Source organism: Brachyhypopomus gauderio, chromosome 3 (assembly GCF_052324685.1).
Source record: "Brachyhypopomus gauderio isolate BG-103 chromosome 3, BGAUD_0.2, whole genome shotgun sequence".
Classification (NCBI taxonomy): Eukaryota; Metazoa; Chordata; class Actinopteri; order Gymnotiformes; family Hypopomidae; genus Brachyhypopomus; species Brachyhypopomus gauderio.
In genome coordinates this window covers 38,740,520-38,750,663 of record NC_135213.1, presented here as the reverse complement: position 1 = coordinate 38,750,663, position 10,144 = coordinate 38,740,520, and the positions used below count along the sequence as shown (strand labels likewise).

Genomic DNA, 10,144 nt, shown 5'->3' with positions numbered 1-10,144 from the left:
ACACACACACACACTCACACACACACACACACTCACACACACACACACACTCTCACACACACACACACTCTCCACACACACACACACACACACACACACACACACACACACACACACACACACACTCACACACACACACACTCTCTCACACACACACACTCTCTCACACACACACACTCTCACACACACACACTCTCACACACACACACTCTCTCACACACACACTCTCTCACACACACACTCTCTCACACACACACACTCTCTCTCACACACACACTCTCTCTCACACACACACTCTCTCTCACACACACACTCTCTCTCACACACACACTCTCTCTCACACACACACTCTCTCTCACACACACACTCTCTCTCACACACACACACTCTCTCTCACACACACACTCTCTCTCACACACACACTCTCTCTCACACACACACTCTCTCTCACACACACACTCTCTCTCACACACACACACTCTCTCTCACACACACACACACCCACACACTCTCTCTCACCCACACACTCTCTCTCTCACCCACCCACCCACACACTCTCTCTCACACACCCACCCACACACTCTCTCTCACACACCCACCCACACACACACACACACACCTGGTACTGGGGGTCTCCGCTGAGGCGGCTAAGCTCTCTGAACTCCAGCTGGATGCTGGTCACCTCGGCCACGGTGCTGTCGGACGTCCAGCGCGGAGGGTGGGCCGTGCCTTTGCCGATGTTCACGTCCGAGTAGGGGATCTTAGACGGGGTGCTGAAGGCGGGCATCAGCCTGGAACCTACGTCCTTCTGTACGCGGGGACACGAGCCCAAGAGAGGAAACGTCATCCAGCAGCGAGAACAGAAACACTCTGCTGTCTAAACAGGCATGACTGCTACCTCAGGCTTCAACAAGCAACTTCATTTGTTGATGTTTGCAGCGAATTTGTTTACTAACTGCAGAAGGAGCGTAGGAGGCACTAGGTGCTCTAATACACACAGAGGTCTCGCTCTGATACACACACACACACACACACTTACAGCTTTCTCCAGAAACAGTGAGTCACCGGTCAGATGGTAGGTGCTGAGGAGACCTCCCAGGATGCGTATGGTGGTCTCAAACAAGTTCACATCCACATTCTTGTTAAAGGAGAGCTCTTTGGAGACCCACTGCCTGGCTTCCTCAAACTCTGGCCGAGAAAACAGCCCACAGCAGCACCGTCAGCCCACACGGTCAACCCAGCATTCACCGCCCAACCAGGACAGCTGTGGAGGTGGAGAGCCCTCCCCCAGATCACCCAAATCACCTTTTTTCAGGCCCAAGATCCACATAGTGTCCAGCGCGTCAATAAGGGTCAGGCCCAGACCGAACCATTCCGAAAAAGATTTCGAAACAGGTTTTAGCTCGTCGTGACCCCAGGCAAAGTCTTTGTAGCCCTTCCAAGCATGTCTGAAGGCCTCCCTGACTGCCTCCAGCCTGGTCTCTGCTAATAAGAGGAAACACACACACACACACACACACACACACACACACACAGCGATGAGAAAGCCAAATACATTTCTGCATCAGTTTAAATATTTAGCTAATTTGAAATCTAATCAGCCTACATGGTCACTGAAGCCACAGACATTTGCCTCTATATGCAGACAGGCAGAGGAGATAATCAGGCTAGCGCTCGGGGCTGCTGACCTAGCTGTGGTGCTGATGGACCCTCAGATACCACCGCCTTCTCTTTCTCCTTGGCATCTGGGTCATTGGCCTGCTCTGCTTCAATCACAGCCCCACGCCAGCTACGAGCGAGACACAAAAACGTTCGCAGACACCCTCGGATATGAGAAACCAAAAGGGGGCGCTCTGCTGGATGCGTGAACCACACCCGTTAGCGCGCGGGGGCGATAATGGATGGAGCTCTTTTCTGGGGGTGCGATACTCAGCCTCACCTGACGAGCGGTTTACCTCCACCTCCTTCCTCCACCTTCCTGGGCCGGGCCTCGGAGCTGTTCCCCGTGGGCGGTGAGCGGTTCTGCAACACGGACGGACCCCTCTTACGCGAGCCTCTCCTCTGTCCCACCAACACAGGGCACAGGGCTCGTCAGAAGGCTGCTAGCAGCAACATGTGGCCTTCATATCAAACATGTGCTCCATTTCTATGCAACTGAAATCAGGTTAGGTAAAAAAAAAAAAAAAGGTGGTGTTGCATGGATGGATGGAGCCATAAATGGGTCAAACTAACTTCTGAAGGTGGTTCAGGAAGAACAGGCATGCCGTGGCTCTTCACCTCTATGACAAACGGCTGCTTCTCCTCACCACCATGTTCCTCTGCTGAAGGGGATGAAAGAAGAGAATGAACCAGTGATACCATTAACATGGTGCCCGTGTACAGTGAGCCAAATGTGAATAAAGAAGCTTAAAAACAAAAAATAAAACGTGTACCTCCCCAGTGTGCTGATAGACCGGGATAAAAGGCGAGTCCACCAAACAGCAGCAGCACCAGGAGAAACAGGACGATACTGCGCTGCAGACGCGACAACTGCTTCCATTTCTGAAAAGACAAAAAGACAAAAAATGTAGGTGTGGAAAAGCAGGAAAATCATGTAGCCAGGGCAGGGACCATAACTTCAGGAAGTCTCTCTCAATCCAGCCTCGTTCGGTCACTTCAGGTCAGGTTTACAATGTGCGCTTATATTTTTATGAACACAGTACAATTCGTGATACTCGAATTAATAATAAATAATAAAGTTTGAATGTTAATAATACAGTTTGAGCAGGTGAATCATCACACGAGTTCAGGTGTAGTCTCACCCTCCAGCACGACGGTCTGCGCTGCTGCCCGTATCCTCCACCTTCACCAAGAGTCACGGACACAAAGTCCCTTCTTGACGGTGGAAACATCTCTCTCCGGGGGGAAGCACAGTCACACTCGCCTGTAAACACAGAATATGTTCTTAAAAACAAACAAACATACACAAACAAACAAAACCCCGTCGCCCGTCCCTTCATCCGCCGAACCTGCTCCTGTTGACGGCGGTGAGGTGAGGAGTGCCGACATTTCAACCCGGCACGGATGGTATTGTGATTAAAAGTGTGTTATTGTGATTAAAAGTGTGTTATTGTGATTAAAAGTGTGTTTATTACAGAGAAACTGACGGTACACGCCTCAACTTCTCCCTCAGACTCGGCGTGACGAGCCGCCCAGAGTCGGAACGCACACCCACCGCTTCACCTGCTGTACCCTCGCATTTAAATATGAACATTTACCTCCCACACGCCGATTTACTTAGTAAAGACATGTGAGAAAGTAATAATAATAATAATAATAATAATTAAAAAACAAAAAACACACAGGTTACCTCTCTATTCCGGCACAACGAACCAGATGTGTCGAGCACAGGTTGGCCGGCTCGGGGTGTCACTGTGCTCCGAGGCTTTGAGGCCTACCCCGCGGTTCCGCGATCATTTCCGCCGCTACACGACCGCGACGATCTCAGAGGAAACTCCGGTGAAAAGCAAAGGAAGGTGGGATAAACGCGCTCGCCATGTCCAGTGTTGTGGGCAGCTGCCAGCAGGAATAAAATGCACTTAAAAAAAAAAACATCCAGCTGCTGCGGTTCTGGTGGAGTTTCTGGAGCGAGTGGAGATTCGCCTACAGCCCGCCAGGGGGCGCCATATTCACCCCCAGAACCCGCCTGGTGGACTTTCACTTCAGGCACAAACAACACGAGATACACACCAAATATATACACAAATACCCCGTCACCACACTGGCAAACCGGTTTATTGCATGGAGAAAATAGTAGGCAAAGCAAATATATCTTGTCATAATGTAATTAAATAAATGCCCAACTTATAAATTAACACATCTTGAACCTCAGACGGACTATGAAGTTCATAACATATATTTGTACAGATCTAAAAAGGACAAAGAGCACATCAGACAGCAGCGTTTTGTCAGCCAGCTGTGCAAACCACACCAACAGCTTTTCACGTGCTTCGATATGGTTGCTGCTTGAGTTAACCTCTGTTATAATCATTAACCCCATAGATTTGGATCCTTATTTTTTAATATGTTAAACTATGATATATCATATGCAACTAAATGACTTAAATATATTATGTGGTAGTTGCTACTGTTATGATCTTTGAATGATTTGTGTACTCTTCCCTTCCATGTTACCAAAGAACTATTGATAGCTGAGTGATTTTAGACGGTGGCCTTCACTAAGTTGTCCTCATCCGCCATCTTACTCTAGCTGTGTCTGTAATTTGGGACGTGCCTTTTAAAGTGTCTTTGACGAGGATGCCTTAGAGATCACAGTGCGTTTGGTCATATGCTGTGACGACCTGAAATATGAGTGCATCTTTGAGCAAACCAAGTGTTTGTACAGTACAGCTTTGCAAAATACCTGGATGACAGCATTAACCACTTCATACACATCATATAAATAATAAGCAATAATTAACAGAGGACAAAAAGCACTGTAAACAATGTACAACAAAAAACCCAACAGTTAATTTCAGGAATGTGTTCAGGAAAGTGTCATTGTCACTGGGGCAACAAGTTGACTGAACTTGGACAATGTAGCAGTAATGGAGATTGTTTGGATAGTCCAGTCAGCTCGACGGTGGTAGGTCTTGAAGGATTGCCTCTCTCCATCTGCGTGTGAAACCTACAGTGCTTAATATGGAGCCAATTAACAAGACGTCTGCAGACAGCAGTGTATGGATAATGTCTATGGAGTGTGTGTTGGGGGAGGGGGGGGGGGGGGCGTTACTTGTAGCTTTTAGCTAAAACACACAGGTCCTATAGTAAACCCAAAGTCTTCTGTGAGGTCAGTATGGCCAAATAATGCCAAGTCTCTAATTGGTAAAAGGTCCAGATCTTCAGTTTCAAACTGGAACACAGACTCCTGGGGTCGAGAGTCCTGCTCCTCCTCCCACTGCAATACCAGAGACAAGAGATCAAGAGGCGAAACAAGTGAACCACATTAAAACCCAACCGGGCTGAACGATGCCTCTAATCTGAAAGGATCGTACCACACAATCTCGTAACGTCCCCAGGAAGCTCTGCCTTCGAGAATCCGCGAGGAATCGGATCTCCCTCTCCGTGGTACCCTGCCTGCCTCCGGCCTGGCAGGATAGCGTGATGTTCTGTGTGACCCGCCTGCTGTTCAGACGCAGGAATCGCATCTGGACCACGCTGGCCCCCACGTACTCAAACTTCAAAGGGGAAAAGGAGGTAAAATACATGAGCAGACTGCCAATACAGAGTTTGTAAAGCTGCATATGGCGTACCTGAAAGCCTCCGTCCAGGGTGCTTAACCAGCTGAAGGAGCTGGCCTGTGTCTCCTTCAACCAGGCTTTTACAGGCACCTGTCTCAGAGGAAACCACGCATTAATCTTCTCAGTAGGGCAGCCACAAGAGTTCACAGTAACCTTTGTGTGTCAGGCCAGAGGAGAAGCTCGGGCCCTGAATGAGTGATACCTGTGGCTGTAATGGAGACAGGCAGGTCTGACCGCCTGAACTGAATCTGCAGTGGGCCAGAAAGGCATCAGCAGGGCTTCCTTGATTTGGGTCGATATAGTACATTCCTGAAACAGTTGTGCCATGGATGTCAGTCGCCTGACATTTATGAAATATGAAATAATGTCATGTGCAATGAGCTAGTCCTGTACCGTTGGTATAGTTGGGACGAGTGATCAGCAGCTCTAGGCAGGTGGTGGCTGGATGCTCTTTAGTGCCATCTGGTGGATCAATGAAGAGTCGCAGGTCTTGTTGCAGGGAATCCAGTAGAGTTTTGATGAGAGGGAAGTCTGGCTCTGATTGATACATAAGGTCCTGATTTGGGTGACAGGAAACACAAGCTGTGGTCATATGAAATGTCTTGGTCTGTTTTTTGTTAGTGAATCTCTTTGTCGTCCAAATGAAACCAAGTGGCATAGTGCAGAATTCTGTAAGATGCAGGGTGAAGACTTGTCCTTATGTTTACATATGATAAAATAAGCTGGAGGTCTTCCCTTCACCAGAGGCCCGAGTGCACAACACAAATACAGCTGGAACCCAAACCACATTTCACTAGAGGAAGGAGTTACCTTTAGTTGAGTCATTGTGAGGTTAAACGATAACCCTGGTGGTCCTGGAGGCCCCCGGGGCCCCTGGAGAAAACACGGGGGAATTTCAGTTCCTACAATAAACCTGGAGCTCCTGTATTAGTGTGCATTATTGTGTTATACTCACAGGTGGGCCCCTCAGTCCTGCGGCTCCAGGGTTGCCCGCATAGCCCTTCAGACCCTGGAAACACAGTGTTACAATAAAAAAGGCTCCAACATTCAACTGGACACACGCATGCTTTCTGAACCTTAAACTGATTTTAAAAGTGTCTGCCGAGAGAATAAATGTAAATGAGTGTTTGAATAAATGTTTCAGACCTTTCCTCCAAATAACCCCTGAGGAACACAAAAAGGGACAGAAATCACATTCACTTTTTGCTAACTGCACAATTTGCACTTTAAGGAAACAAATGTATTTATTTCCCCAAGTGTCTTGGTGACATTTAATACAACTTTAAAGCCCATCAGGAAGTCCCAAACAAGCCAATTACTGAAGACATCCCAGACAAACAGGACTTTGTGCTTATCTGCATGTGAACAGTGTTTACATTTACATTACATTTTAATGAATCAGAAAGTCCCTCACCGGCATGCCGGGGAAGCCGGGTTTGCCCCTGCTGCCTGGGGGGCCGATATCACCCTAAGCAGGAAAAAGAAAAACACAGCAGACGATCGTCTCCTGTTCCGTTTCACGCTGGCTCCAGGTTGGCAATAATGAAGCTGAAGGTGTTTTAGTGAAGTGCAGGATGAAACATCTCACCTGCTCCCCTTTACTGCCCCTTCTGCCCGTGTGTCCAAACACCCCCCGCTTTCCCTAAGATGTGCAGAAACAGACCCAACACTGTCTCGAATGGAGCATCGTTAAACTGGCCACAGCACATCCACAGCGCAGTTACTCATGTTGCTACGTAATAAAACACAAATCAGGATGCACTGAGGGTTAAAATAAAACTATAAAGGGCACCTTCGGTCCGGCGCCCCCTGGTGGACCAGACGGCCCTATTTCTCCTTTCTTCCCCTGTAAGTGGAAAGCGAAGTGTTAGTTTCTGCGTTAGTGCTGCCGTAGTTGAAGGGTGAACCTGGGTCTGTGGTAAACACACCTGTGGTCCACGTCTGCCTTCATCTCCTGCATCTCCCTTCGGGCCGGTTGAACCCTGTAGATCGAGGTAGGAGCTATTTCAGTGATGCTCCATGGGTTTGAAACACGTACCACACTGGCTATGCTCTGTGATTATAATGGCAGGTTCATGAAGGAGGTTGTAGTCACTCACGTAGGAACCAGGTGTGCCTGGAGGCCCACGATACCCCACTGCTCCCAGTGGGCCCTAAAGGGGCCAAACGACCCACATCAACCAGAACCATGGCCAAGGCAGGTGCTTTTTTATTTAAACTAAATGTATTTATTAATATTTATTGAAATGTTGTGTTCACCTTCTCTCCCTTGATCCCTCTAAGACCTCTCTGGCCAGATTTCCCCCTTTTGCCCTGAAAGGTAATCAAGCTGCTGACTGTAACATTCTCACTCATACATACTGAGAGGCCTCGGTGTGCTCGTTACCCTCTGGCCTGCGTGACCCGTCGTCCCTGGCTGTCCGTCACGACCAACCCTCCCCTGCAGCGAGAAAAACCTTGAGCAGCCTGACCGCAGTGACTTATGGGAAACAAATCAGTGTACGTGTTATCTCTGAGAACGCACCCTACTGGACAATACAGATGAGGAAAAGTGACCTGACCTTCTGACCTTTCTGTCCTTCTCTTCCAGCAGGACCGGGTCTGCCCTTTGACCCCTGGGAATATACATCAGCATATAAACAATGTCAACAATAAGCCAATAAGAGCATATAGGCTATTGTATTGGGTATAACAGTTAAATCGTAGCCCCAGGCTGAGGACTGATGGCACAGGCAGAATTAATTCTGACGTGTCCAGAAGTATCTGAACTGCCCTGACAAACATCCCCAAATTCACCTTGTTAGCAGGCAACAATCTGTAACATATTACTACGCAGGTAATAATGGGCAAGACATGAAATATTCATGACTAAGTCAGTCACCCAACCTAAAACCCACTGAGCATGTTTGACCTGTTTATGGCTGAAAGGAAAACAAAATTACCCAATCACCCCATCACCCAATCACTCCTTCACCCAATCACCCCATCAACCCATCACCCCATCACCCAATCACTCCTTCACCCAATCACCCCATCACCCCTTTACCCAATCACTCCATCATCCAATCACCCCATCACCCAATCACTCCTTCACCCAATCACCCAATCACCCCATCACCCCTTTACCCAATCACTCCATCATCCAATCACCCCATCATCCAATCACCCCATCATCCAATCATCCAATCACTCCTTCACCCAATCACCCCATCAACCCATCACCCCATCAACCCATCACCCAATCACCCCATCACTCCTTCACCCAATCACCCCATCACCCAATCATCCAATCACTCCTTCACCCAGTCACTCCATCACTCCATTACTTCATCACCCCATCACCCCAAAAGTCATCAAATGAAAAAGAATTTGCATTCAAGATGCAGTGAAATGATTGTCCACATGACTGAGCACTGGTTTCCTGCAACGGTATCGTTTAATCTCACATGCCGTGGAAATCAAGCCGACTTTCTGTATTCCCTGCACCTTATAATGACGTCCTCAGTACAACATGTCCAACATGCAAGAGCAGAAAGCCAAAACAGCAAAAGACACAGACAGTGCTGTTAGCGTGTAGCATATACGTAGATATTAGTATGTAAGGACCATGTTGTTACCACCATAAAAGTGATGAAAACATTAACAGATATTAGGGACTGAATTATTGACCTGTGGTCCAGGAGGTCCAAGAGGCCCAAAAGGTCCAATCTCTCCTTCGGACCCCTGCTCATGGGAGACACATGGGAGCTGATGTTATGAGCCGTCTTTGGTACAGGTCTTCAGAGAGATAAGAGATACCAATGGCAGCTGTACCTCTAATCCTGGCAGCCCTGGGGGCCCTTGGTTCCCAGACAAAGCGTCTGGCCCCTGGACAAGAAACAGAAAAACAACAACATCAGGTGCAATTCAGGTAAATCACTGCAGGTAAGCGTCCCTGCCTCCATGTCTCACCATCTCCCCTGGAGCTCCCGTCTTGCCCGGGTCGCCTTTAGGGCCCTCTGCTCCTGGTACGCCTTTAGGTCCTGTCAAACCTTGAGCACCTCTGGGTCCAGGGGCTCCCTAAGAACAGGTGCGTGATCAGGTTTCTGAGAGAGTGGTTTCAGTATGGTAGTGGGCTTGATCACAGAAAGTGCTGCTGAACTCACGTGGGCTCCAGGTTTTCCCGTCTCCCCCTTCAGTCCTCGTAGACCTGCCCCTCCCTGGACAGAGGTGCCAAGTAACCAAGTACAAATACTTCGTTACCTTACTTAAGTAGAAATTTTGGTTATTTATACTTTACTGGAGTAATTATTTTTCTGCTGACTTTTTACTTCTACTCCTTACATTTTTACACCATTATCTGTACTTTCTACTCCTTACATTTTAAAAATAGCCTAGTTACTGCTATTTCATTTCGACTTGTTTTCATTCCAGCGTATCATCATAAAAAAAAACCCTATCCTGACTAATAGCGCCATCCGGATAGAGTGAATTTGATTGTGGTTGGATGAGAAGTATAAACATATAATATTCCGACACCCTATTGGTTTGTACGTGATCCATCACACCTGCACACGTCACATCACACTCCAGCAAGGACGTAACAGACGTATGTAGCTTAGTTAAAGATGTCCGTGGCAGACTCAAGAGAGTTTGAGTGAAGTGTCCCAACTAAGCACCAGCGAGGAGGTTGGTAGCCAGGATGACCAACCAACCCTTGTACTAAAGTACATTCATTTTTAATGAGCACATGTGCCCATTTTTCAACATTAACATTTTAATATAACATTATATTCATTATGGCTTTTAGAAGAATGGGGTTTATGGGGAGGTGGCTAGTGCACTATAGACCCTGTGGTGCCACCTAAGCTTTTGTCCTTAATGGA

General features: G+C 47.8%; 2 protein-coding genes across 14 annotated transcripts in view; both read right to left on the bottom strand.

The window, feature by feature from the left end:
- man1b1b (mannosidase, alpha, class 1B, member 1b) overlaps window positions 1–3,599 on the bottom strand; it is a 19,484-nt gene extending 15,885 nt beyond the window's left edge. Inside the window, exons 1-9 of one of the 6 annotated variants that reach the window (XM_076998230.1) lie at window positions 3,350–3,599; window positions 2,802–2,923; window positions 2,433–2,541; window positions 2,233–2,321; window positions 1,940–2,070; window positions 1,689–1,789; window positions 1,306–1,485; window positions 1,040–1,188; window positions 620–808 (exon numbers count right to left, since the gene is read on the bottom strand). In XM_076998230.1, coding sequence (XP_076854345.1) covers window positions 620–808; window positions 1,040–1,188; window positions 1,306–1,485; window positions 1,689–1,789; window positions 1,940–2,070; window positions 2,233–2,321; window positions 2,433–2,541; window positions 2,802–2,891 — 1,038 coding nt within the window. In that variant the 5' untranslated portion in view covers window positions 2,892–2,923; window positions 3,350–3,599. Of the gene's footprint in view, window positions 1–619; window positions 809–1,039; window positions 1,189–1,305; window positions 1,486–1,688; window positions 1,790–1,939; window positions 2,071–2,232; window positions 2,322–2,432; window positions 2,542–2,801; window positions 2,924–3,008; window positions 3,124–3,349 lie in introns of those variants that run through there. The other 5 variants (XM_076998224.1, XM_076998226.1, XM_076998225.1 and 2 more) reach the window with 5 other exon arrangements.
- A 164-nt stretch (window positions 3,600–3,763) lies between these two features.
- LOC143509468 (uncharacterized) overlaps window positions 3,764–10,144 on the bottom strand; it is a 57,618-nt gene continuing 51,237 nt past the window's right edge. For 6 of the 8 annotated variants that reach the window (XM_076998216.1, XM_076998219.1, XM_076998221.1 and 3 more), the window contains 20 exons: window positions 9,425–9,478; window positions 9,231–9,338; window positions 9,093–9,146; window positions 8,949–9,002; window positions 7,841–7,894; window positions 7,666–7,719; window positions 7,539–7,592; window positions 7,379–7,432; window positions 7,208–7,261; window positions 7,072–7,125; window positions 6,868–6,921; window positions 6,694–6,747; window positions 6,426–6,443; window positions 6,235–6,288; window positions 6,090–6,152; window positions 5,673–5,835; window positions 5,482–5,588; window positions 5,292–5,369; window positions 5,034–5,216; window positions 3,764–4,936 (listed from right to left, as the gene is read on the bottom strand). In XM_076998216.1, the coding sequence (XP_076854331.1) occupies window positions 4,781–4,936; window positions 5,034–5,216; window positions 5,292–5,369; window positions 5,482–5,588; window positions 5,673–5,835; window positions 6,090–6,152; window positions 6,235–6,288; window positions 6,426–6,443; window positions 6,694–6,747; window positions 6,868–6,921; window positions 7,072–7,125; window positions 7,208–7,261; window positions 7,379–7,432; window positions 7,539–7,592; window positions 7,666–7,719; window positions 7,841–7,894; window positions 8,949–9,002; window positions 9,093–9,146; window positions 9,231–9,338; window positions 9,425–9,478 (1,524 nt within the window). In that variant the 3' untranslated portion in view covers window positions 3,764–4,780. Of the gene's footprint in view, window positions 4,937–5,033; window positions 5,217–5,291; window positions 5,370–5,481; window positions 5,589–5,672; window positions 5,836–6,089; window positions 6,153–6,234; window positions 6,289–6,346; window positions 6,444–6,666; window positions 6,748–6,867; window positions 6,922–7,071; window positions 7,126–7,207; window positions 7,262–7,378; window positions 7,433–7,538; window positions 7,593–7,665; window positions 7,720–7,840; window positions 7,895–8,948; window positions 9,003–9,092; window positions 9,147–9,230; window positions 9,339–9,424; window positions 9,479–10,144 lie in introns of those variants that run through there. The other 2 variants (XR_013129679.1, XM_076998223.1) reach the window with 2 other exon arrangements.